At 40.2% G+C, this 27,975-nt stretch overlaps 2 protein-coding genes across 4 annotated transcripts; one reads left to right on the top strand and one right to left on the bottom strand.

Moving 5' to 3' along the window:
- Positions 1-95: 95 nt before the first annotated feature.
- On the bottom strand, positions 96-14,590 carry hnrnpk (heterogeneous nuclear ribonucleoprotein K). Of its 3 annotated transcripts, none has more exons than XM_062416741.1 (17): positions 14,526-14,590; positions 13,619-13,692; positions 13,331-13,496; positions 12,826-12,923; positions 12,463-12,519; positions 11,453-11,496; positions 9,598-9,670; positions 8,863-8,976; positions 8,112-8,240; positions 7,533-7,864; positions 6,818-6,865; positions 4,331-4,370; positions 3,544-3,559; positions 3,169-3,201; positions 2,917-2,984; positions 2,253-2,422; positions 96-1,018 (listed from the first exon to the last, which is right to left on the bottom strand). In XM_062416741.1, the coding sequence occupies exons 3-17, from the start codon at positions 13,386-13,388 to the stop codon at positions 988-990; spliced, it is 1,311 nt and encodes a 436-aa protein (XP_062272725.1). In that variant the 5' UTR covers positions 13,389-13,496; positions 13,619-13,692; positions 14,526-14,590; the 3' UTR covers positions 96-987. The 3 variants fall into 3 exon arrangements, with proteins under 3 accessions (XP_062272725.1, XP_062272726.1, XP_062272724.1); XM_062416742.1 differs by lacking the exon at positions 14,526-14,590 and adding an exon at positions 14,242-14,352 and having other exon boundaries at positions 8,863-8,970; XM_062416740.1 differs by lacking the exon at positions 14,526-14,590 and adding an exon at positions 14,242-14,351.
- A 140-nt stretch (positions 14,591-14,730) lies between these two features.
- On the top strand, positions 14,731-27,564 carry rmi1 (RMI1, RecQ mediated genome instability 1, homolog (S. cerevisiae)). Its single transcript, XM_062416739.1, has 9 exons — positions 14,731-14,978; positions 15,479-15,698; positions 16,995-17,105; positions 19,749-19,898; positions 21,205-21,275; positions 21,575-21,698; positions 21,960-22,038; positions 23,683-23,872; positions 25,258-27,564. Exons 2-9 carry the CDS (start codon positions 15,537-15,539, stop codon positions 26,549-26,551), a joined length of 2,181 nt encoding a protein of 726 aa, XP_062272723.1. The 5' UTR covers positions 14,731-14,978; positions 15,479-15,536; the 3' UTR covers positions 26,552-27,564.
- The last annotated feature ends 411 nt before the right edge of the window (positions 27,565-27,975 follow it).

Here is a 27,975-nt window from a genome sequence, read left to right as displayed (position 1 = left end):
AAAACAATTATATGCGTTTAGTTCAAATGTCGTCACTGCACAGAAACCGGATCCAGCTGCAATGAATGAATGAAATCAACCAGAAAGAGAACTGGTTCAGTAAAAAGTGGCATCTTTATTCATTTTACAATTTGACAATGTGAAGTCTACAGCATGGAGAGCAAACGAGTGTAGAGCAATAGGAAATTGAAGGGACAAAAAATTCAGCATCATTTGTCATTTGTCCAATAAAATTTCATACATTTTTTAGCTACATGTTTCCATCTGTAGGGTATTACTCAAATGATTCAGATTTATTTCATCACACAACTAATGAATATTCTTAAAGATTAGTCAGTGTCCTTTGTATCTGGTGTATACAAGAGTCCTAACATCAACATCCCAAATCCATTTTGAAGGGTTACTTTTTCCATATCTCTTTAAAAAAAAAGAAAAGAAACAAAAACAAAAAACCAAACCCTAAATGATACATATAAAAAGAAACGTATGTTACATTCTGCATGTTGCACAGAGTGGTAATGGAGTACAACTGTATGTGAATGGACCAATCTAGACAACAGAAAGCACACCGACCCACACACACAAGCATACGTGCGCACACTTACACGTAGGAAAGATTTAAACTGGAGACACAAACATACATATACAAGTCAAAAAAAAAGAAACCATCAAAAATAAAGGTTAAGTTTTTTTTTTTTCTGTCTGTCAGGCGACTGAAGAATATCTTGATAGATGTGTGTTAGAAAAAAAGTGTATATCAGGTAAACTAATGGACTACACTCTTAAAAATGCAGAACATCTATATTTATTTTTATGCACAGGAATGTTGGGACATTTATTTCATTAAAAAATACAAAAATAAAATTCAAAAAGACACCCACAATCCAGAATAATAGTCTGAAGGGGCTGTGTTGGACAGGGGCAGAAAGGTTGAGAGAGGAGTGGGAGGGGGCAATCTGAGTCTGCTTCAATCTGAATCTCCTGGGTCTACAGCAAATGACCAGAGTACTGCTTCACACTGAAATAAAAAGAGTGGAAAAATAAATAAAACACAATAACAATGCAATTCACAATCAATGACAATGTAAATTTAAAACTAGGGAACTGTGGGAGGATGTCAGTGTTGGGGGAAGAGGATGGGAAGGCAGAGCAGGAAACAGACAGACAGCGAGAGGAAGAGGGTGGGAGATGTGACATAAGTGGCTGAAGGAGAGCGAGGAAGAAGAGGAGGAAAAAGATGGGTGTGGTTAGTCCTTGAGTCCAAGCAGGTGCAGCGAACTGAAGGGGGAGGAGAGGGAGGAAGGAAGAGGGAGGCAGGGTTAGTTACTATGGCAACACTACACTACTCATGAGACAACGGCGGCGGCAGGTCTACAGCTGTATTAGCATTCAGGCTAAGCTCGGATAGCATCAACAAGGAAGTAGTGTATTATACGTGCCTACTGGTTGCCAAGGGAGACAGAAGAGGAGGAGCTCGTGCTATTTGGCAGACTGTGATTTGTTGTCGGTTGATCTAACTAAAAACAACAAAATCACTAGTCTTCCACACAGCAGCAGCCAGGGTAACAATCAATCCACTCCCTGCTTCACAGTGAAACGGCTTGGATGATAAATAGACATTCTGGGTTTTTGTTCTTCTTCCAATCATATTCATTGGACAAATGTGACAGTTTAAAAAAACATGTCATTGACCTTTAAAAAATATGAATTGCAAAAAGTAATATGCAATATGTACAATTATTATGAGTTTGCCTACGCATTCATAGCCATTTCATGTAAGAGGAAGGTTTGGACTACTTGCAGGTTGCATGGGGAAGAAAGGAAGGGGGTTAGTGAAGAAGAGACAGCAGGCAACAGAAATGCATAACCCAACAAGAAGTGGGTTAACCAGCATCAGGATGCAATATCATAGAAAACATTTATAGTCATTTAAAATCTGTAAATGTGTGGTTCAGTGGACTCAAACAAGGATATTTAACATCTTGTAAGTATCTGCAGTTTGTTCAAATTGCTTTAAATGACTTTCTATGACCAAACGGATGCAAGATCAGCCCACAGAAGGTTCAGAGGGTTCAACTCTATTAAGACTGGCCAGTAGACTTGAAGAGCACAGTTTGGTGCGATAAATGGTTAAACTAAACAAGGCTGATGAATCAAACATGTCAGATTAAAGGATTTTTAATCAAATAAGAAAAAGGTTACTGTAATACAACGCAAGTCGTTGCGGTCATTGTGGCTGTGTCATAACTTGCCTGTTCTGTAGAAGGTACTGGGCGTTCTGGATCTGATCCTGGGTGCCGGTGATGGTGATGATTCGGTCCTCAGAACCTTCCAGAGGCTCATCGATCTTGATGGAGGCTCCAGACTCGTGGCGGATCTGTTTGATCCGCTGGCCTCCCTTACCAATGATAGAGCCAGCCAACTGTCGGCAGAATACAGAGAATAGATTGAGGGAAGTGAAATAAAAGGAAAACAAGAGGGAACACAAACATTTCAGGCACATGAATGTATTTTTTATGTGAAAGGTAGAGAGGAGGTGTATAAACAAAACCTAACTGTCAGATATGTCCAAGAAAACGGTTTCATTTAAGGTGCTTCAAACTACTTCACTTAGGTGGACATGAAAAAAACACTAATTTAATGATACTATGCCCTTGTTTAGTGTGGGTGCATGTTGAAAAAGTCAGTGTGGCAGACAACCTGACTTATTAGTTACTAGAACACTGCTGCATTTATAATGAGACAAATGTCACATTTTATAAAAAGGTAAGAGTGCAAATAATCACATGTGACAATGTGGGGATTTTACTGAGACTGAATGTTATTTCTCTCATGAGGAAGGGTCACAGTGGGTGAGGAAGACTGATCTTTCTTTGGTGTGCCAGTTTGTGTGTCATGTTGCTGCCATTTACTCACATCTTTAGGGATCGTCACTTGTGTGGTGATGACAGGGCCACCCATGTCACTGTAGGAGCCACGTCCTCCTGATGGCAAGAGTGAGGAGAGAGGTGAAAACCAAAGCAGAAAAAAAGGAAAGGAAAGGGGGAGACATGGAGAGAAAGTGAACACAACACTAAAAATAAATACTGGCTGCTAACATTATTGCACATGGCTCAGCAACTTTTCATAAGAGAATAAGAAAATGATAGATCAAAAAAGTGTACTAACCTGACTGATAACTATCCCAGGAGGAACTGTTGTCTGAGCACGAGAGAAAGCAAGAAGGATAGGACTGAGTGATAAACTACCCACAATAAAAATATAACTAGTAATACATGTTTAAAAGACTTCGGCATTTGTTGCAAACAAGATATTTCACGTAAAATGTCATAACACTGGTGTTTCAATAAAAAGAAAAATATTGAAGCAAACAATTACAGCTAAGCATTTGAATGTCACCTGTAATGTCCTTTCAGCCAGGTTGCTACTTATTTTTTGTTTACACGCATGCTCTAGGTCCAGAAGAAATGCTTGACACTATAGTATATGTTGGGAAGAACATCCTTGAAACCACATCCATAAAAAATAAGGGTTAACACTTACCATATCCTCCTCCACTCTGTAAGAAACAAACAGAAATACAGATGGGTTACATACAGTACAGCCAATTCCTTTCTTCTTTGCACAGATCCCAGATGAATGGACAGGATTATATAGATGGATGATGCAGCAGCCTCGTCCATAGAGTAGACTCAACTAAAAGCCACCCAGTTTTCATCCATAAGCCAGACTCCTCCTCCTTTCCTCCCTCCCTTTTCCCATCTCTTCTTGCATCTCTATCAGCCCCCATTTTCACCTGCTATTCAGATGCTGCTGTCACCAGGGCAACAGGCAATTCAAAAAGCTGTTGCTGAGCAACGGCAGGCAGTATCCTGCCAGCTCTCAGAGAGGGAGCGAGAGGGAGAGAGAGACCTTCCAGTCTGTCAACAAAGCGTTATTATTGCCTAGCAACTAACCATGGCCACCCCCATCCTCCCCATCCCCCAACAGGCTGGCGGTGAAAAGTACACAGTAAGAGGGCAATTATAGCTGAATATTATGGGGTGTCTCTGGCTGTGGTGATTATGGTCATTTGCTGGGAAGGCTTACTCCATGCCAAAACTAGCTTGGCTGCATGTCCAGGGCTCAGATGAGTGCATGCACACGTATGTGCACATGGGTGACCAGCTATGACTGTATTGTCAACTAACAACTGTTATGAATTCAACACAATGAACAATCACAGCTTAGTGTCTGGTGTTGGGACCAAGCAGTATGCTAGCCTGAGTAGGCTGGCACCCAATAAGATGCCAGAAGCAGAAGTGCATGCATTTAGCAAAGGGTCACTAACCATGTTATCACTATAGCGATCCGGTCTGCCTCTTCTGTCACTGGTGACGAAAGAGTGTCATAGAGGGAGGGAGGTTGAGGGGAGAAAGAGAAGAAAAAAGAGAGAGGGAGAGAGAGATGTGGGTGGGGGTGGAAAGAAATAGAAAATGCTTAGAAAAATGCTTGACAACATTCCAAAGAAAATTTCTGGTCTAGGTCAAACTGCACACACACGCTGAGCAAGATTACAGTATAAACACATTTCCTCTCAGCCATCTTCCCACACAGTAACAGGAACAGCTCTGACAGTGTTATGGTGAGAGGAGTGACAGGTGGTGGTGGTGATGATGAGAGCCAAGGGCTGCTGCTTTCCCCCCTCCACAAAACGGAGCTCAAATAAAGGCATTAGCTGAAGAAATGTGTTCGGGTTTATCTGGTACTCTTACTGTCCCTCCTGAAGAACATGCATACTGCAATGTCGAAATAAAGCCACAACATGACTCAATGTCAATTGCTGCTTTTGCTCAACAGGCATCCCATCTTGGCTTTGATGACACATACAGAAAAAGTGCATATCAGAAATAAAATCATTTCAAGTACCCTGCATTTTTATCACGCAGTGATTAAGATTATTATCTGAATGTGTGCCGCTGACACTAAATCAAAAAACAGGTCCTGATCGCATTTATTTGGACAGCCCACCAAAATAGTTTGCTTCCACTCAAAAATATATTTTGCATTTATGTCCTCTTTTGGGGGCTGCAGATTATTACAATTTAAAGTAGGGGTGTGACGATACACTCAGCTCACGAGACGAGACAATGAAACGAATGTTTTAACTTATCATCATCTTAATGAATCACTTCAGTTCTACTTTCTAAATATATAATTATCATATGCAGTATGCAGCACTGTACAAGGTTTCCCCATATAGATAGACATTTTATAGAAAGATAATTTTGGTATTTATGGAAATATCAACCATAAATACTAAAGTTAGATACAATCACAAATACCAAAAAGTAAATTGGAAACAATTCTAATATATAAATATAAATTAAATAAAGAATCCAATTATCACAAATTATAACATACTGCTAATAAAAAAAAACACCCAAATAAAAGTAAATTGCACAAATCCTATATCACACACATTGTAGTAGGTATGGTAGTGTGACTCATTTTACTTTTTGCATCATCACACCAAACGCGATGAACACAAATTTGTCGCACGACAAACGAGAATCCTTCGCGCTATCGCTCGAGTTTGGACGCGTGAAACATTTTCAACTCGTGCACTTCGTGGCATTGCGTCGCGTGTGAGGCGTGTATCGCGTCGCCCTGCGCGAATTCCCGTCTAATCGCATCTCTGCATTGACTTTATATGTCATCTCGACACACGATCTGCGCATTTGGTGTGAACGCCCCTTTAGGCTCCCTGCTCCTCCTACTTCAGGCTTTCAGTGTAGAGACCTGAAGTAAACCTGCTCCTCTCCTCTTGTACTGCTGACTGAGATCCTCTCAGCAGGTAGAAGCCGTAACGAGGTTAATGATCCACACGTGACATAAAAAGAAGACATGACGTGCAAATGAGCGATAGAAAACCAATCTTTTTTTTTTTGGTGCGCCCCTTAATTATAGCTTCGGGAGACAACATTCACACGTTTTAGTATTGCGATATCTCATGGCACGAGATCTCGTCACACCCCTAGTTTAAAGTGCAGAATAATAAGAATCTGCCAGAAAGTTGCAGATGTACATATTTGAAAAATCTTATCAGTAGCAAACCTGGAACAGCATGCTCTGAGTCAAGTATATCAAGTGAAGAATGCCAGTTTCCTATCAGCACATGACCCTCATATACACCACCACAATACATTCTCAACCTGGAAAACACTATGAGTGGATAGCAGATTAAGTAGGTTATTAACACAGGGAAGATTAGGTCATACTACATTGCTGCAGTTCCTCACAAAGCACTCCAAGTAAGTAGAGTTTGAATAGGTGGATGGGGATCAAGCTAAGGGACTTGTGCAGGCTGTGGCATAACAGGCAAACAGACTGCAGTAACGATACTGGCAGGGCAGTTATAAGAGTTAAGGGATATGACATGATAGTTTACACACACTGTTATTCTTATGAGCTATGTGAGGAAAAGGATAACCAGACATATTTTTAAAAAAATGCAACAACAAAAGTAGTTAGGCTGGGAAAAAGGGAACTTGTAGGGATACCTCAACATTTTTTATAATCCATCTTGCCAATCAAGTTATATCTGTGAATGGAAGATATGCTGAGGTCCTGTCAGCTCTAATAGACAACTTCCTCATGAAGACCACAGAGTTAAAAACTAACATACATGAAGCAAATGCCAATGGTATCGATGAGGAAAGGGGGTGTCTTTTCTTCAGTGATGTACCATTGCAGTTGTGGCATGTGCATGCAGTATAAAAGTGTTAAAGTATCCCCATTAAAAGGAATCAGGAGAGTTTTAGGGACAGAAACTTACTTTGACCTGTCATCTGAGCCACGGTACGAGTCATAGTAACGATCATCTCTGTGGGCAAGATGGAGATGGGAAAAAGATATGCACAAACACATCCAGACATACAAGGATGAGAACATACACTTGATGAAATGGATAACAATGAATATAAATATTTCCAGATGGGTGCACAGTATGACACTGAATCACATACAGAATACTGGACTCTGTTTATCCTATGAATGAGACAATGTAAAAAAAAAAGTAAAACCAGGGAAATACAGAATGCAGCTGGATGGAATGTAAGCATCTAAAGAGGGAATAAGCTTTGTATACGCAGATACCATGATCAAAACCTTTTTAAAGCAAGTACTCTTGAAGAAGAAAATCTAGCACAGAACAGAATTTAGTCTAAAATATTTAACACTCAACAGGAATAAAAAGACTCAACTTCAAACTGCATAAGATGGATCATGTAGATATTTTGCACTAGAAGATTCATTTTGTAAAATAAATAATGTTTACAGCATTTTTTGATGAAAGAACATGTCCTGTATCATGTAGAACTGCAAGTTTTAGAGGAAAATATAAATAAATTAACACAAACCCCATTAAACTCAAGAGATTGGCCACGCCTGTGACAGGACTCACATTTATGTATGTCCGACAGTGAGAGTAAAAGCAAAGCAGGAGAGCAACAGAGAAATGTGGAAACAAACCACTTATATTAATATCTTACCCTCCTCTGTGTGGGTGTCCCATAGGCATGTTGCGTCCACGGCCACTCCCCCTTCCAACCCTACTCGGGTGAGGTGGAGGAGGACCACGGCGAGGGCTCATCTCATCGTAATCCCGGCGGGAGGGAGGCATTGGTCCCCGTCCCCCTCTGCTGGAGGGCATTCGTTCAAATCCACGGTCTCCACCGCTGGACCTGCCCCCCCGCATGGGGAACCCTCCCATGAGCCTGCGACCACCCCCCCTCTCTTCAAACATCACGGTGAAACCACCATATTCATACGTTTCGTCATAGAAGTTGGGGTCGTATGGCTGTGCACGACCCTTTATGGGAGCCTGAAGAAGGGAAAGAGAGGAAGATGGAGTCATATGCTCAAGGTTATTTAAAATGTGAAATTTACACTGCAATTAAATGTTTATCTACTAGAAATAATACAATATTCCTGACATTTAACATTTCCAACCATTAAAGGAATATTAAATCATAAGAATTAAATTGATGGTTTTAACACATTACAAATCTTCAATGTATAAAGCCTGGCAAATCACAGAAAGGCTCTCAACCACTGTGCAAGATGCTTACTTCAGCGATGAGCTCCAGCATAGTCTTGATACACTCAACCACCCTCTCCGTTTTACCACCAACCAGCACCACCCGGTCTGTCGACTGAGGACAACACTCCTGGAACAGCTTAATGCTGGTCTTTGTGTTCTAGAGGTACACAAAAAGAGAAATGATTGTCAAATAATGATTGGATACAACTTTTCATTCACTTGAATGAAAAATGTGTCTGGACTGGTAGTGTGTCATTTTATGGATATTTTGAGGGGGAAATCACACATTTGAGACATGCTGAATATATAGTGTATCCTAATTTGAACTACTGTCTATAGTGTGTTTATAACTTATATGTGCGAATATCTTATTGTTAAGATGTTTACTCATACCTACCCTTACAGTTTATTGTATTTATATATTATACATATGTGCATTACACTGCATTCACTGGTTCGATGCTAAACTGCCTTTCATTGTCTCAGTACTCTGCAATGACAATCACGTTGAAACGAATTTAATCTAAAATTATGAAGCATAGAAGACTGAACCAGATGAATGAAGCCGTTAAAAAAAAAATCAACAACAAACAATATAAAAAAGAAGACTAACAATCTTATATCAGTGTCTCCAGCTTGGTTTAATCCAGTAAATATGTTTGCTCTTTTTAAAATTAAAAATCTGGCAGCAACCAAAGACAGTGTGAAAGTATATTTTCTACACAACACACAAAACTAAACTGCATTGCAAGAGATCCTCATCTGTGGTACCAGCATACCTCTCGGAGCTCCTTGATCTTGGCTCCCTTCACACCGATAATGGAGCCAGCCAGGCTCTGGTGGATCAGCAGACGAAGCTCACAGTCAAAATCCATTCCATTGTACTGCTGGTACTGTGCAGGACAGGAGCACATGTTACAACCTATTCAGTTTAATGCAAGAAGTTTAAAAAAAACCAAAACCCATCTGACAATGATATTTCTACTAATTCTGGAAAGCATGCACCACAGAGTATGCAATGGCAAGTTAATGTAGATGGTATAAAATTGACAGTGGGAACATTTTACAATGCCAAATCTAAATTCGATCGTTTTGTCCATGATTCCTTTCTTTTTTTTTAAAAAGATACCATTCTTTGCACTGTTGCCACTGATACACCAGACTTTTTAGACCCAGACCATCACACAAGTTTTAAACAAGCCCATGTAAAACGCATAAATCCCTAATTTGAAAGTAAAAACAGCATTAAAACAAAACAAAAAAAAAACCAAATGCATAACAGCATGTATACAAAACAAAGTTACACTGTAAACCTGAGGCAAGTATAGTAAATTTAATTTGAACCAGAAAGCATGCAACATAATGTACATTTGGTGAAATCTACTACTGTTCCTATTATGTTGTTGCCGCCAAATAAATGGCTTATCTCAATTAGTTCAATTGGTCTTGACCGACAAGAGAAGTTTAAAAACAAACAATAAAAACGCCCAAAATAAACAGCTCAACAAGCTCACCTCTTCCAGGGTTGGTATGATCTTCAGCAGGATTTCTCCAACTGTCTCTATGTCGGCACTGATGCTCAGGATGCTTCATGTTACACCCACCAATGACAAGGCAGAGCACAGCCACGCAAAAAGGGAGGGGTGGGGGTGCCAGCAAGGCATCCCAGGAGGAAGGGAACATAATTTCAGATCAGAAAATTCATACCAACACTCAGTAGTCCTTGTCACAGAAAACAGTCAAACCCCATTTTATCAACTCACTCCTTAAACTAACTCAGCTAAATAAACTGTTGAGGTCTGATGTTTTCTAAACCTAACGTGTTAGGTCACTGATAATCCAACACAGTAACTGGCAAAAAGCAAGTACCCAAACAATGCAATTAAAAGAAAAACGTTATTTTGCCAAGAGAAAAGAGACAGAATAAAAAAAGGAACCCAAAGGAAAGTGACTGCATTTGGTGACCACTGAAGGGGCAAGACAGGGAGGGTGAAATCTGGGAAGGATCTGGCAGGAATGAGCACCAATGGTGCCAGAGAGATTTTTAAAGTCCTGAAGCATAACTGGGTGGATGCACACTACATAAATTTTGTCTATACCAATCCCCAAAGAAGATGCCCAACACATGCTTAAAAAGATTAGAAAGGATGGAGTAAAAGGGATGAATTCTATACTTCATCCATTACAAAGCATCACTAGCTGTGTCCCAATTCAGGGGCTGCATCCTTCGAAGGACGCATTGGAAGGCTGATTACGTCACAACACCGCGCGAAGGCTGTCCAAATTCAAAGGCAGCCTACAAATGCGGCCTTTTTCCCCCTCTTTATGGAGGATGCACCGACCATTTAACAACGGTTGATGCGGCCCTCCAAAGGAGTCGCCTTCAGAGGACGCAAAGGCTGCGTCCTTCGAAGGATGCAGCCCCTGAATTGGGACACAGCTATTTTCTTGGTCAAATTGGCAGTGGTTTTGGTATTTGATTTAGCCACATTAATAAAACCCAAATATTGTTGTCTGCACCCACCAAGTGACGTAATAAAATGAACACAATTAATATACTAATCCAGAGAACTTAAGCAAAGTTTGTACATGAAAGTAGAATGGGAGACAGCTGAGGAAAAGTAACAAAGATTATACCCAGGAAAATTAAGTTTGCCAACACTTGAATTTAGGGGATGGGAGAAGCAATAAATATAAAAACCAAAGAATGAAGAGATGAGTGAGACAGAAAAGGTCCTGTACTGATGATAGCTCCAGCAATCAGTGACCAAGCTCAGATGAAGCAAAAGACAGAATGGAAAAACACACACAAGACTTGATACCTAGCTTGTCTTTTGCATTTCAGAATGGATGTACAATCTGAACCTAACAGTATAATGGGGACATCACAAAGAATGGGAAAGAATGGGACGGTGCAAGAAGCAGGTGAGCGTATATGAAACTAATGGAAAACGAACACCAGTATATCCACTCTGAAGGGGGGAGGGAGGTGAAAACACAGAAGAGGATAAGATAATCATTGATGAAAATAACAACAAAACTGACATATTGCAAACACTGGCACTGGAACAGATTATAGCAAAGATTTGAAAAGACAGTGGCAGATTGTGGAAAAACCCTGACAACACCAGCCTAAGTTTCAATGTTGATGTGACTTTAAAATGGCATGTAAAGGATGTTGACATGGCTTTTACAGGTTCAACAGGCAGATTTGGACATGAACGCATTGACTCAAGCTAAAAATACTGTGAGAACAGGTAGGTTAAAATACAGTGACTTGACAGAGGCAGGATGACTATTTATTATTCATCTTCTCTTGTTTGTTTGACCTGTAGTCAGGCAGTGAGAGGGAGGAGCTTAGGGACATACCGCTCAGGCCCACTGCTGTCTGGGACTGACACACTGGCATTGAACTGGGCGTGGCATGGGCAGGGGCCAGGGCCATTCGAGCACAGATGTCAATCAAGTAAGGCGCCCATTTAGGGACAGGGCACGATTATGGGCAGGGCCAACCAGGGTGTCAGGTGGGCGGGCGCAGGAGGGGCCATCCAGAACATGGGCAACAGAGGAGGAAGTGGGCAAAAAAGTCAACAGTAAAATAATAAACAAGGGAGAGGGAAGAGGGAAGAGGAATACATTTTTAATATACAGGCTCTACACTGATCAAATGTGATTTAATTTGATTCTCTCAGAGATTGGTTTGTCAAAGAGAGAAGAGGAGAAAATGTGACATTGGAAATGGGTAATGGCATATTAAGAATATGAAGAGTTTAATGTTGGGGAATAGACCAGAGACAGTGAGAGAGAGGGGGGGGACAAATTGTGTAGGGCTAGAGAAAGAGGCAATGACATTGAATGAATTAAGAACTGGCCAGGTTGCCCTAACACTTATATATATATATATATTTAAGAAAATAAGCTGGCGCTTCTGGTGACATCATGAACACTGCACTGTGCACATAAATTTAAAATTAAGAGCATCAGTGTTGCCATAACATAATTGTTACAATAAATTAGCATAATGGAGAAACAAATTGAAATTGGACTTTTGTGCCTAAGGCCAGTTTAGCTGAGGCAATCACATGTTCTTGTGAGAAGAAAAAGGAGGAAGCAACCTCAAATGGTTTGTCAAATGATCTCATGAACATAGGGCTAATATCAACACAGGCATCAGTTAACCACACCCCTTACTTACACAGAAGAGATTGCCAAATACCAAAATAAGTTTTTAATCAGTTATCCAGGGTTAATGTTTTCAAATAAACTGCTGTCCTACCGAGGTCGCTGGTTAGTTTTAAGAAGCTGTGCACCAGTGGAAGGAAAAAATATGAAGAATACAAAATAAAAAAAATCTGGGTGTATAAAATAGATGTACTCACGTCTGTGCGAAGGGCTTTGATGTTTTTGCCACCCTTCCCAATTACAGCTCCTGCATTCTGTGGATACAAAGAATACTTAAAAAACTGAATTCATAATGAATACAGCACTGTAATCACCAGACAAGATGTAAGAGAATATTAAAATCAATACAATAACTGAATGAATACCCCTAATAAAAAAGGTGAAAAATAATTCTTCAAGAGACAGATGTCATCAGGGGAACAAAAATAAAACGATTAACAAATGGAGGGTGTAATAAATTGGCAGTCTTATTGTAGGGGTGCACAAAAGAAAGACAAAAAATTCAAATCATCACAGACAGGTTCAACATGAAACACAAAATTAAAGGAGAGCTGATTTACTTTGCTCTGCAGGAGGATGCGAAGCTCAACCATCTCGTCCGAATTCCTAGAGCGCTTGAATGATTTCTGCTCATCTGCATCCTCAGCGGGGCGCTTACCTGGCATAAGGAGATAAAAACACACACTGACAACCCCATATACACAACCCTCCCTAGGATAGAACTCAATCATCAAAAAAGACCACAGAAAAAGTGGAGTGGAGCACAGCACATAAACATATGACGTATTTTCAAACTCTGTTATCAAAATTATAAGCTAAAAACAAAGATCACTAGGAAAGACAGGTTTTCAATATGCCCTTGACCACAATTTTGATAGAGGATACCAGTACATTTATATGGCTATGGTCCCTAATTGCTGCACACACCATTTCTCATCTCCAATTGGCAAACAGAAGACCTGAACTAAGTTTCAAAATCATAGCTGTAAGCACTCAGCTACAATAACACAGTCAATCACTGAAATTATGCGTTTTGAAAACATAATCAAACACTATGTTTTATACCATTAGTCTCTGTGTTGCTGAATGCAGTCTCTTCTTGCTGTTCGATTTCTGTCTCCATGATCTTCTGACACAGGAAGGGACTGAGTAGTGGGCACCTTGGTCCAGGGAACAGGCGGCAGGGAGAGAGAGAAGCAGAAAACTTGCCCCTGTGAGCTGCGGTGGTAGTCTGTCAGCATTGCAAAGAGGACGAAGGAAGAGATTAGACAAGTCACAAAGTGTTGCCCGTTTTTTTCCGAGTAGCCGCGATGAGAAGGCGAGAGACAAAACTGACAGAAAAACAGCACTCACCGATATTTATTACAGGGGTGAGGGCGTGTTGATAGGCGGAACTAAATAAGCAAGGACCAAACAGCTGCTGCGACCTGCCGGGGAAGGGAGAGGCTGGTTAAAATACTGAAATGTAATATGGAGAAAACATGTAGCAACCCTGGTCACATCCGTTTTATTTAATTCTCCCACTTGAATATCTAATTGGCATCAATCCAGCAAAGGGAAACAGCTGTAATTCATGTTATCACATCGACGTATTAACAGTATTGTTTGAGGAGAAAGAGAGAGAGAGGGTTTCCTAATAATGTTTAATGCGCTTTAACACATATTACACACATTAGTTCGTCAGCCTATTTGTCCGATTGCAACTTAAGGCTGCGACTTCTCTTGCAGCTAAGCTCATCCAAACTGAACTAATAACTTAAAGTGATAAATGAAGAGAGTAAATAAAAATGACGAAAGTGAGCTATCATTGAGGCTAACTTACAGCTAACTGTGGTTAATGTAACTGTGGCTAACGCGTTAGCTCCGATCTCCGTCGAGTACATTTTAGACGGGAATTAACCTTTAGAGACTTCACTCACTACACTTTTCAACTAAAACGTTACTTAAGGCGTGCGAGCCGTGACACCGTGATTTACCTCTGATCTAACGAGAATACGCTGTGACAAAACATTGGCGAGCGATCACTACAAAGGACCATCCCGAACCACCTCAAGCTAAGGGGCTAGCTAATTTCGCCATGTTGCCATAATGTCGGTTGAGCACAAGGGGAGCTAGCCAGGCCAAGCTAATTAGACAGCGTTACGCCGGAGACACATTAAATACTGAATGCACATTTATTGTATCGTACCTATGTATTTCAAAATGCAAAAGCCACAATGTGCTGTAGAAACAGAAGAAATACCGTTTCAAAAACACAAACCTGCAGTGCAACAACTCGCTCGTCCCCCCTTTCCGTCTCTACCGAACCTGAAAATGTAGAAAATCAACTGGAATGTGCCAATTGGTGGAGGAGAACGCAAATCAATCAGCGGAGCGTTCTGATTGGCTGGCACTGGCGTCAATCAAAAGAGATGGGGCGTTTTCAAAGCAGTGTGCTACGCTCTCTGCCCGGACGCTGTTTAGAATGATCCGTAAAACAATCCAGCAGGTTGTTCAAGTTATTCCTGTTTATACGATGTCTCTGTTCGTTTGTGTTACTTTGTAGAGGCTATTGGCTATTGATTGTAAGAGCGTATGTTGTATAAGGGTTTGTATGGTCATACTGTAAGGACACAAACCTAAGGTACAGTAGCATCAACACTGAAATAAGTTGGGCTTGTCAGTTTTGGCGCCTTGATTACTTCGTGGAGGAGAGTGCCTCTGTACTTCCAAGGTAATCTTTTAAACAACACAAACATTTTCTCAGTTTGTATGGTTTTGCCTGATGTAACATGCTATCTATGCCTCCATTTCTCTCTCCTTCATAGTCCCCAGACGTGAGACGCTGGGACGCTGGGCTTATCCACGTTTATGGAAATGCTCACATGTTCTTGTAACATAATAATATAATCTCCCCTGTCGATAAATCACCACCAGATCCAGTGTCAAGTGGTTGCAGAGATGCAGAGAGAGTATGACCTCTTAGCTATCAAATCTCCTCTAGCCCACAGGGATTGCTTGGTGCCTTCAACTGAATTAAATGGAACATTTGAAGCTCTTCTTGTATGCTATGATTGAGTGAACTTATCTCATCAAATCTCTTCTATAAACAGTTTCAGTCTCATATCAGTAAATGTGAACTATTTGCAAATAAAAATAGATGAACTCAATCAATTACTTTGCTGCAGCAGCCTCAGAATAACCAACTTGAGTTGTGTGCCATCTATATTCTAGCAGCAAGCAGGGGAGAAGACTGAAATCGTCTTAAGACCAGTACACACCAAGGAAGAGGATGGCTCCTGAGATCCAGGTTGTGGTACGTGCGACCCAAACCTGGCTGCAGTCGTCCTGGCATGTTCAGGTGCCCTTTGCCTGGCTGGAAGCCTGTGTGGAGTGGCTACAGGAGGAGGCAGGAGGAGCAGGTCGTCTGTCACAGCAGCAAATCAACCAACAGGTAGGACCCCCAGACAAGACATCTGGCTGGCTAATTAGTTAGCTGTAACTGTACAGTTTAATGAAAAATAAAATCTCTTGATGGATCCATAACCCAGACTGAACTGAATAATCTACTTGACACAACACTTGTTCTCTACTTTCTTGTATGGGAGGAAAACAGCATCTTAGCATGATCAACATACATGAAAACTTTGTGTTGGCATGCTCAGAAGCCTCAAACGACCATATATACACTTTCCAAGCTGCCAGGACCCACTGACAAAATATTATTGAACCCTGCATACATTTTAAAATTGACAGATCAATGCAAGTGTATAGAAGGGCAACACAGGAAGCTGCAACTCAGTGAACCTTGAAGCAGGTGGGCAGCAAAAGCCCAAGACCATGCACGGTTCTTCTAATGTCAGCTTAAAGCAAGAAAATCAAGCTATGGTGGGTGATTGAGGAGAGATTGAAAGAACACAGGTCTCCTGGTCTGACAAATCCTGGTTTCTGTTGCAACATGCTGATAGCGGGGCAACATTTTTGTGTAAACAGCATGAATCCATTCTGCCAGGTGTCAGCTGTACCAGCTGGTGGTGCCGTCATGTGGGGTATGTTTCCTGCACTGATGCATCATTTGTAAGCCACAGTGTACCTAAATATTGTTGCTGAACAGCTGTGTCCCTCCATGGTGAAAGTGTACCTTTTTTTTTTTTCTTCTTCAAATTGATACTTGAGGAGGATAATGCTTCAATTCTCAAAGCACACATTGTCACGATTTCCCGATGGTTCCAGGAACTTTGACAGTGATATCAAGTGATTGTAGTGGCCCACATGGTCACTACAGTACATCTCAAACCATTAGAGCAGTTTTTAGATTATGTGGATTAGGACGTTCATGTCATGAATAAGTGACCAGAAATCTGCTAGAACATCATGACACTAGTAGTCAGGATGCACCAACATATTTTTGACATAAGTAGCTAATTGTTGAATAATTTCTGTCAGGAATTAACACTTAACTATTGTGCTTGTCTTCAGCACTAAGTGTGAGTACTGTTAGTCTAAAGGGGTGTCTTCTTCTAGTGTATTATAATTTGATGGCCATTGTCGTCATCGAACGGGATGTTAAGACTTAATTAACATGTACACAATTTTAAGTGTGAAAATATAGTCAAATAACTCATAATCGAGACTGACATAAAATTGGTTTTGCTGCTGGAAATCAATTTACTGTGAATGCTAGCCTCGTAGCCAGCTTATAGTAGCACAGTCTTGTGTGCCTCATTTTATGACACATGTGAAATTTTAGGCGCTGGACCAGTGGCTGTTGACAGACCTGAGGGACCTGGACTACCCTGTTCTCCCTGAAGGACTCGCTCAACCCCAGAAGACAGAGCTCAGGGGCATCTTCTGTGTCCAGGTATAACAGAGTTTAGCACACTGACAAGTTAGAAGAGGAAAAAAAACATACAGTTGTAACAAATGACTCGCAGGACAATTTAGTTTGGCTTATTTATAGTTACCCTGGAAGGCTTACTGTACTCTAAAAATGTAATAAAATGACCTCATTAGTAATTAACATGTATAAAGGAGTATAGCACACAGGCAAGAAAGAGGGGAAAAAAGACAGGAGTAAAAAAAATGGCACACACAGGACAATATAAATGCATATGACACGTAACAACAACACACAGCAACAGCAAAATCTTACAACAGTTAAAACACATAGCAGTCCACAATGAGCAGGGAAACCAGAATATTCATATAGTGTTTGAACTTACGGTCAGTTTAAAATGCTATTATTGTACCTTGTGTTAACATTACATATACTGTGTGGGATCCACAAAAATATTAGCAATTTCTGTAAAAAAAAAAAAAATATATATATATATATATACACACGTGGACAAAATTGTTGGTACCCCTCTGTTAATGAAAGAAAAACACACAATGGTCACTGAAATAACTTGAAACTGACAAAAGTAATAATAAATACAAATTTACTAAAAAATTAACCAATGAAAATCAGACATTGCTTTTGAATTGTGATTGAACAGAATAATTTTAAAAAACAAACTAATTAAACAGGCCTGGACAAAAATGATGGCACCCCTAGAAAATATTGAAAATAATTTGACCATAGGGAAATGTTAAACTAAGGTGTGCCCTCTAATTAGCATTACAGGTGCCTTCAAACTTGTAATCAGTCAGTCTGCCTATTTAAAGGGTGACAAGTAGTCACTGTGCTGTTTGGTGACATGGTGTGTACCACACTGAACATGGATCACAGGAAGCGAAGGACAGAGTTGTCTCAGGAGATTAGAAATAAAAATTATAGACAAGCATGTTAAAGGTAAAGGCTATAAGACCATCTCCAAGCAGCTTGATGTTCCTGTGACTACAGTTGCACATATTATTCAGAAGTTTAAGGTCCACGGGACTGTAGCCAACCTCCCTGGACGTGGCTGCAGGAGGAAAATTGATGACAAATTGAAGAGACGGATAATACGAATGGTAACCAAAGAGCCCAGAACAACCTCCAAAGAAATTAAAGGTGAACTCCAAGGTCAAGGTACATCAGTGTCAGATCGCACCATCCATCATTGTTTGAGCCAAAGTGGACTTCATGGGAGACGACCAAGGAGGACACCACTGTTGAAAGCAAATCCTAAAAAAGCGAGACTGGAATTTGCCACAATGCATATTGACAAGCCACAAAGCTTCTGGGAGAATGTCCTTTGGACATATGAGACAAAACTGGAACTTTTTGGCAAGGCACATCAGCTCTATGTTCACAGACGCAAAAATGAAGCATACCAAGAAAAGAACACTGTTCCTACTTTGAAACATGGAGGAGGCTCGGTTATGTTCTGGGGCTGCTTTGCTGCATCTGGCACAGGGTGTCTTGAATCTGTGCAGGATACAATGAAATGTCAAGACTATCAAGGCATTCTGGAGAGAAATGTGCTGCCTAGTATCAGAAAGCTTGGTCTAAGTCGCAGGTCATGGGTCTTCCAACAGGATAATGACCTAAAACACACAGCTAAAAACACCCAAGAATGGCTAAGAGCAAGACATTGGACTATTCTGAAGTGGCCTATGAGCCCTGATCTAAATCCTCGGTCCCACATCTGTGGAAGGACCTGAAACATGCCGTCTGGAGAAGGCACCCTTCAAACCTGAGACAACTGGAGCAGTTTGCTCATGAGGAGTGGGCCAAAATACCTGTTGACATGTGCAGAAGTCTCATTGACAGTTACAGAAATCGTTTGATTGCAGTCATTCCCTCTAAAGGTTGTGCAACAAAATATTAAGTTAAGGGTAGTTTTTTTTTTTTTAATTATTCTGTTCAATCACAATTCAAAAGCAATGTCGGATTTTCATTGGTTAATTTTCAGTAAATTTTTATTTATTATTACTTTTGTCAGTTTCAAGTTATTTCAGTGACCATTGTGTGTTTTTCTTTCATTAACAGAGGGGTACCAACAATTTTGTCCACGTGTGTATATATATATATATAGCAGTCAAGATACAGTACCATTCAAAAGTTTGGACACACTTTCTAATTCAAGTGAATGGAAAGGTGTGTTCAAACCTTTGACTGGTGTTGCACTTACTAATCAATTTTTTTTGTGTGGTCTTTTGTGCAATACAATCCAGCCTATTTACAAAATACACAAAATCACAAAGCAAGCAGTTGTAGCAAAAATTAGGCTTTTGTGCAGTTCATTTCCTGTTGTGCAGGAAAAGAGATGATTGTACAGTCAGAAGCCATTTTATAACAAGACACCACAGGCCATTTTATAACAAATGCACCCAGCGGGAGTCCTTCAAGACAAAGTAATTTAATGTTAGTTGGTTCTAAATATACAATGTTAAGAGACCCAATATGTTTATATGCACAAACACATGGCACTCATAAAATAAAACTAGCAATTAAGATTTACTGGATACCCACTGTCATCAGGATATTGTGTCAAACCTTTCACTAGATTTTTAAGTGCAGTTAGAGAAATTAACATAAGATAGTGTACTGAAATAAAAAGGTCCTGCTCTGTTTTAGGTTGACTCATTACTGGACATCAGTCAGCCTGCGTATGGTCAGCTGCAAAAGTGGCGGGGCACAGCATGTGCCAATGACGAGGTGTCTGCTATCACACAGAACACACAGAGGCCCTGGGAAGCCAGGACAACCCGTATGCTACTACTGCAGGTCAGTGGCATTTATACACATACGTACACTTCTCCTAATATTAAGGTCATAATAACCTAACAATTCTTTCAGTGTTGAAAGAGACAGACTGTGTGATATAAGTCATCAGCCACTCCAATAATAAAGCCTAATTGTAATAAAAAGTAACCAACAATGAAACTAGCTATGAAATGCACAAAAAAAGTAGAAGAATAATTACCTTTTAAGTTTTATGTGTGTATTTTGACTTGCATTGTGAAAATGTTCCTATTTATTCTCTCACAAGCAACAGCAGTGAAACAATGTTGAGCACTTTACAGTTAATTGTTTGACTAAATGTGCAGGGTTTCCTTTAGAAATCTTTGTTGTAGTGAACTTTACATGACAAGGACAGAGTTCTGCTATTATTGATACAATAATTGCTGTGATTATTTTGTTGATATAAAAGTTTGACCTCACAATAGACCTGAGTAGGCTAAATGAAACTAAATTAGTTTAAAAGCAAAATTATGTTACCACACTTTATTGCAGTATGCATGAACTATTCCTGACTGCAGTTTATTTGACATTTATAATACAGTGCTACACAAGATAACAGTAAGTAATGTACAATTATTCTTGGTTGACTGTTCAACTCTAATCTATGACCAGGGTTTTTTTTTTGTGTTTGTCTGGGTAGAAGAAGGAAGGCTTCTCCTCTTCTCTACTGAATCATAATGGACAGGTACAATCAGTGAGAACATATGAAAGAGTAATTTGCTGGAATATAAGTCGCAGACTGTAATTTTCACCTGAAGTAATACACTTGTCACTGCTCCAGGGTTTCTCAAAAGTGCTCGTGTTGCTTAGAAACGTTGAGGTAGTCCCTCAGTTCTCAGAGCCATGGGATGCAAAGACTCATGGCAGTTTTAAAAGATGCACTGGCATCACTGCCAAACAGCAGTGTAATAACACAGATAAGCTTAGATAAGCTTTGGCCAGCAGCACATTTATAAATGATAGGCCAGGCAGCATATACTGTATAAAGAAAAAATGTATTGCCAATTGGGCCAATTGCCTATTCGCAATTATTGTAGCTGAATGACACAGTGACTTACATATATTAGCTGAAAGTCACTTGTTAAAAGGCATTGACTTTGAAATAAAAAATAAAAAAAACGTTTTTATGTCAAGTTTAAACCGTGTTTTATTTTTCTAAGAAGGAAACAATTAGGAGAAATGAGGTTAGGGCAGAAATATGTTTAACTTTCTGCTTGTGAGTGTGTACATTTGTAATAATTTCCATGTTCAGTGGTCCTTGGTCAACTACACTGTCTCTGTTGTACAGGTGACAGATGGAGTCCAGAGCTTGGAAGCCATGGAGTATCAGCCTATACCTGCACTGACCTCAGCTCTTAGGTTAAGGATTGATCTTTGAAACTCTTAAGTACTTTATGATGTGTTTTTGCTGCACTCAAAATTGCATAATTTCTATTTTTTAAACATTTATTTGGCAACCATGTCTGGAGTTTAGAAATGAAGAATGGATTGGAACACATTTTAGGGAAACAGAGTGTACTGTTACTTATTTGTGCCTTATGTTAGATTGTGGGTGGAATGGGTGGGTGAACTGCAATTTCATTACCAGTTTCTCATAAAATTCAGAATTTCTGAAAGCTTTGTACCATATTTTTGAAAATGGTTCTCCTAACCTCCAGGCCTGGTGTGAAGCTGCAGTTACAAGGGAACATGGTTTGCAGACTTGGGATGCTGTTGTTGGGGCCGTCCAACGTCAAGGTCCTGGGTGGTGAGGTGGAAGACTTGGTGGATAGAAACAACCAGGTGAAGCTTTGGTTTCTGTCTTATTTCAGCTTCAAGCAGATTTAAACCAACCCATGTTTGTGTTTTCTATAATTTTGTTAGATTATTATCTGGACCCACTCACTTGTTTTTCTGGTATACTGTATGTAACACTGCATTGCAATTAAAGATAGATATTATGGATCACTTGCTATTTTCATTTTATTACACTGCACACAAAGCAATAATGATAATATTTCTAGGTTTGCTGATACAGAGATCATTTATGTACTGCTTTGACAGGAACGAGTGCTGTGTCGGACGCTGGGACTTCCTGAAGAGCAGCAACAGGATGGGGAAGAGGCTCAGCCATCACACCAAGGTTCATCCATGAAAACATGTATAGTGCATCCGGAAAGTATTCACACCCCTTCACTTTCCCCACGTTTTGTTATGTTACAGTCTTATTCCAAAATGGATTAATCTCTCATCTACACACAATACCCCATAATGACAAAGGTAAGAACATTTATTTTCAGGTCTTTCCAGAGTTCAATCATGTTCAAAACTGGGCTATGGCTGGGCCACTTAAGGACATTCACACACTTGTCCCGAAGCCACTCCTTCGTTGTCTTGGCTATGTGCTTAGGGTCGTTGACCTGTTGGAAGGTAAACCGTCGCCCCAGTCTGAGGTCCTGAGCGCTCTGGAGCAGGTTTTCATCAAGGATCTCTCTGTACTTTGTTCCATTCATCTTTTCCTCGATCCTGACTAGTCTCCCAGTTCCTGCCGCTGAAAAACATCCTCACAGCATGATGCGGCCACCACCATGCTTCACCGTAGGGATGGTATTAGCCAAGTGATGAGAGGTGCCTGGTTTCCTCCAGACATAACACTTGGCATTCAGGCCGCCAAAGAGTTCAATCTTGGTTTCATCAGTCCAGGGAATCTTGTTTCTCAGGGTCTGAGATTCCTTCAGATGCCTTCTGGCAAACTTCAGGCGAGCTGTCGTGTGCCTTCTATTGAGTTGAGGCTTCCATCTGGCCACTCTACCATAAAGGCCTGATTGGTGGAGTGCTGCAGAGATGGTTGTCCTTCTGGAAGGTTCTCCCATCTCCACAGAGGAACGCTGGAGCTCTGTCAGAGTGACCATCGGATTCTTGGTCACCTCCCTGATCAAGGCCCTTCTCCCCCGATTGCTCAGTTTGGCTGGGCGGCCAGCTCTAGGAAGAGTCCTGGTGGTTCCATACTTCTTCCATTTACGAATGATGGAGACCACTGTGCTCTTCAGGACCTTCAATGCTGCAGACATTTGTTTGTACCCTTCCCCAGATCTGTGCCTCGATACAATCCTTCCTTTGACTTCATGGCTTTGTTTCTGCTCTGAATTGCACTGTCAACAGTGGGACCTTATATAGACAAGTGTGTGCCTTTCCAAATCATGTCCAATCAGTTGAATTTACTACAGGAGGACTCCAATCAAGTTGTAGAAACATCTCAAGGATGATCAGTGGACAGAGGATGCACCTGAAATCAATTTTGAGTGTCATAGCAAAGGGTGTGAATACTTAATATTTCAGTTTAATATTTAATATTTATCTTTTTATTTTTAATCAATTTGCAAGAATTTCTAAAAAACCTTTTTCGCTTTGTCATTATGGGGTATTGTGTGTAGATTGATGAGAAAAAAAGGGATTGAATCCATTTTGGAATAAGGCTGTAACATAACAAAATGTGGGGGAAGTGAAGAGGTGTGAATACTTTACTGATGCACTGTATCTTCATAGTAGATTATGTGCTATAAAGGTCACCAATAATAGAAAGCATCTACAAGATGATACCATGGTTGTTTGAAGATACTTTGCACATATTTAATCAAAAAAACTTGATTAAATATAAAAAAAATCCTGCTTTGAAAACTGTTTTGGTCATTTGACTGTAGTAATTTATAAACAATTAAAGCTTAACGTACCCACTTTAGAATTGAGTAAATTCATGATGCAATTCCTGGTTTTGTTTTTTCTTTAGGCAACCAGGAATCTGAGGACCTTGAACTAGATGACCAAGACTTGTTGGCCAGTCTGGAGGCCCAGGAGGAGGTGGAAAGGCCTCCAGTTTGGCCTGTTAGAGACAGCGGCTACAGGACACGCAGCGAGCCCTCCACTCAGTCTTTGAGAAGCTCCTCTGTCAGGAGCCTCATCTCATCTGCCTCATCCAGGTGGGTGGTTGACAATTAGGTGTCTTGACATTTTATTGTTGAAGCTCCTCAATTGCCGCCCTCGGGCAAATATACCTTGACATTTAGAATTTTTGCATAATGTTTGTCTTCAGAAAAAATATCAGCGTTTATCTTTCTGCTTCCTTAAGAAGCAATTAGCACTTTTAGTCTACACATTATGAATAAACTTATTTAATCTAAGTTATAAAAATGTTCTTATTATTGTTGGTGTTATCGTCTGCATCTTTCCCCATTCCCAGCTGTTGGTTCTTTTATTCATTCATTTAAACAGGGCAGGTCATTGAGAGGACGCCCTGATTACAATACAATATAAAATATAAGAAACCATAATCCACAAATATCAATATAAAATATAAGAAACGATAAAACACAAACATGTTATGAAACATATTAGGACAAAACAGCAATATATGCACATAAGTGTTAAAGCTCCATCAAAACGCATGCTTCAACACTGCCCTATGTCAGCTAAAAGAGATTTACAATGATAAAAAGGGAAAAGTTTGTCTAATTTTACTATCTTCTGCAAGTTGTTCACTTGTGTGGAGCATAATATTTTAAAAACCACTTTCCAACGTTCAGCTGATTTTCAAGGACCAAACAGTTTTGGGACCTAGTGCAGTGTGAAATTGAGCTAAAATTAATAAGACATGTCAGGTGTTCATTGCAGCAAGTGACAACCATCAGTTTTAATAATGCAGCAGTAATGCTTTCCAAGAGACTGTTAAAACTGCTCACTGAGTGGAAATGTTATTGTTGATTCGAAGGCTGCAAACAACAATCATTTTTATTCAATTATAATTATTAGAAATTATTATATTATATATATATATATATATATATATTGTAGAAGTTATACATTTGTCGAGCTCATTGTGATGTCTTAAAATATCTTGTTTTTTCTGATCAACAGTTCAAGAACCAAAGATAGTCAGTTTACTATCATGCACTACACAGAAAAGCATCAAATCCTTCAATTTGAGAAGCTGCAACCAGCAAATAGTTGTAATTTCTTTCTTTAAAAATTACCAAAACAATTATTTAATTACAAAAATAGTAATTTTCTCTCTAGTTAATGCAAAATATTGAACCAAAGTTTACTGGAGCCCTTTGTCCTTTTACTGTAAATGTGCTCACTTGAGGTCGTAATCGAAATGATTTAACAGGTTTGAGTGATATATGACGTAACAATCACGGTCCTCATGTTTCTGGAGTATAATGAACTTTGTACTACTTTCTGACATGGGCTGTAAAACCATATTTGAATTTTGTCTTATTAGCGTATAGCACGTGAATGCCACCAAAACTGTAAACTATCTTGTCCAGATGCTGTTAACTTAGTCCAACATTATGATCTCTTCTAGAAGTGAAGCCTCCGCCCACTCATACAGCAGTGGTTTGACCCAGAGCAGCAGAGGTGGTTCAGTCCAAGGTTACCGACACATTGATGAACAAGAGGAGTCTGACCTCATTGACCACTTATCTTCTGACCATGTGATTCAACAAGAGAACACAGATCACAGCATGGCAGATGAAGATTTTCCTGATGAAGATTTTGACGACCTTCCCCTGGATGAGTTGGACAGTGTGATTTTTCAGGAAAGCACGGATGTCACCGCACGGTCCGATAGTGGTCACAGAAGCACGTCACAGGATCACAACAGAATAACGGGAAGTAGTTCGGACAGAACAACAAAACCCCAAACTGCTCAGTTCGAGCAGCCCATTTTGACCGGCTCAGCATCACGGCTTAGCTCAAGCAACTCCAGATTTACTTCACAACAGAGAGACAGTCAAAGCTGTATGAGAGGAGCTTTAGGACCTTCAGTTGAAGCGAATTTCAAACCTGTCTTTTCCTCAACAGCTTCAGAGCCATCATGTGAAAGAGGCCGTTCTCTAACTAACGATGAGAGTGATTTCATGGATGAGGATATGGACTGCTTTCTTGAAGAGGTAGACACCTATGGAGTGCAAACCAGAGAGCCAGATGTTCACCAAGGACCTAGCAGAGACAGAGAGTATGCTACAAAACAAACAGAAACTTCAGGCACCGGTTTTAAAGTGACCTGCAAATCATCAAGCAATGTAGCAGATACCTTTAAGGAAAGCTCACACAGCGTACCTCAGAGGCAAAGTCACACCTCAAGCTCTGCAGAATTTCATAGATTATCTGCAAGAAATGACCCACAGGGTGACAGCACTGTCCCCGTTCTCTCCCTGACCTCTCCACCATTTACATACTTGTGCCTGCTAGATGAACTGATCTCTAAACCACACCCGCACTCCATAAAGATCTGCATCAAAGCTTTCATTGTGACTCTCTTGGGGAAACTGAGCAGCAACAACGGTGTTTGGCGGGTCAGCGCTACAATATCTGACGGAACTGGTTACCTGGACGTGGAGCTGTCAGATGAGGTTTTGATAGGCCTGCTGAGTTTCTCTGTGGCAGAGAAGGGTGCTCTAAAGCGCGACCCTGCCAGGAGACATGAGCTGGATGCTGGAATGAGAAGATGTCAAGAAGAGCTGGTGGACATGTGTTGTGTTATGACTATCGCAGTTGAACCAGAGGGGAAAAATGCTGTGGTGACCAAGGCAGACCCTGTCAATGAGAAAGTACTCCAGGAGCTAGAGCGGAAGGTGAGAGACAGGAGAAAATAAACACTGAGAAGAGGTTGAGGGGAAGTGGGCGATAATGAGAAAATTGCAGGAACTGGAGAAGTATATTGTCCTTAAGCAGAGATGAAAAATTGCAAATGGGACAAATCTGAGGCAAATATCACATTTCACATCGGCAGTGCATGAAAAATTGTTCCCTTCTGTACCGAAACTGAGGTATTTTTGATATTGGTGATCAACCTGCCCTTCTGCTTCAGACTGGTGGAGCACAATGTGTGAACTGGTTGTCTGATAATCAGCAAGCAGCATGTTGCAATGCATCCCATCTGCTATATGTGAATGTGACATTCTGTCATCTGTCATTAGTAGATTTCATTCATCTATTCAGAGAGCTATTTTCTGCTTAAAATGCACAACATGTTTCCAAAGCAAAGTAAATAGAAATTGAACTATACTTTATCTTAATGGTTGGATTGAGAACAGGTCATGATCAGAATATTTGCTCCAAAAAATGCAGTGCTGACCGTCCCACATTATAAGGAAGATTTAAAACTACATGAAGATGAAGGGTAAGGCGTTTGAGACGACAGAAGGGAATGGAGAGGGGGGAAAATAATTCATATTCTGATTGTTGTAATGAATTGCCAGCCTTTGCATTCATTCAGAACATCCATTACTTCTGACTGAAAAAAGGTTGAATATCCACGGGCAGCGTGGGTCTTTAATAAACTCCCCCAGAGGAAAGGAAGATAAAGGAGTGGGCATGAGCTTCAATTATTTCTGTTCATTACAGAGCTCATCTATGTTTTTGTCTTTGATGAATACATATACCACAAACGTGTCACTCTGCCTGTATTTTCCGTGTATTGAAAATAGAATTGTTTTGAAGGTTTTATAATTTTTTTTTACAAACTTGATTTAATAAAACATGCATGAAGTAAACGCTCGCTGGTAATTTTATCTTTCCATTTCTCCTTGCAAATGAGTGTCATATTCTTCAAGATTAGATAAATAACCAGAAAAACGGAGCGCTGCAGCAGAGCACTGTGTTTCATTTGGCCTGTAATAGTTTGATTAAATGCCCCTTTGGGATATGCACTGTTTAAGCACACATAATAATAACTACAAGAAGCACTGTAGCTCTGCAGAGGGAATCTCTCTTTAAGATGAGGCATTTCAACAATTTGCCCAACAAACATTAATCTATGTCTTGTCTGCCATCATACAGTATAAAGAGGTGGTATTTTGACTCATATATAATAAACCAGTCAGTATGATAATGAGCAAACTCTAATAAAGGTGCCATGCTAGTATGTACGTGTGTTTACATTTGTGTGTGTTTGTGAGGGCACATGCATGAATCTTATTGTCCTATGCCACTGTGTGCACTTCCATTCAGGTAGCTGGTCTTGCTTCATTAAGGGCTAATCAGGTTGAACATCTAAATCAGGACCCTGCTATGCATG

Source organism: Scomber scombrus, chromosome 4 (assembly GCF_963691925.1).
Source record: "Scomber scombrus chromosome 4, fScoSco1.1, whole genome shotgun sequence".
In the NCBI taxonomy this organism is placed as follows: domain Eukaryota; kingdom Metazoa; phylum Chordata; class Actinopteri; order Scombriformes; family Scombridae; genus Scomber; species Scomber scombrus.
The sequence above is the reverse complement of the archived record's forward strand: the minus strand, read 5'-3'. Positions and strand labels throughout refer to the sequence as shown.

Coding starts and splice junctions, on each gene's coding strand:
- hnrnpk (XM_062416741.1), bottom strand. CDS start 13,388: ATGGAGACAGAAATCGAACAGCAAGAAGAGACTGCATTCAGCAACACA. Junction 11,497..12,462: donor TCAAAGCCCTTCGCACAGAC/GTGAGTACATCT, acceptor TGCCACGCCCAG/TTCAATGCCAGTGTGTCAGT. Junction 2,985..3,168: donor CTGGGATAGTTATCAGTCAG/GTTAGTACACTT, acceptor TCTTGCCATCAG/GAGGACGTGGCTCCTACAGT.
- rmi1 (XM_062416739.1), top strand. CDS start 15,537: ATGGCTCCTGAGATCCAGGTTGTGGTACGTGCGACCCAAACCTGGCTG. Junction 21,276..21,574: donor GCACTGACCTCAGCTCTTAG/GTTAAGGATTGA, acceptor CCTAACCTCCAG/GCCTGGTGTGAAGCTGCAGT. Junction 23,873..25,257: donor ATCTCATCTGCCTCATCCAG/GTGGGTGGTTGA, acceptor GATCTCTTCTAG/AAGTGAAGCCTCCGCCCACT.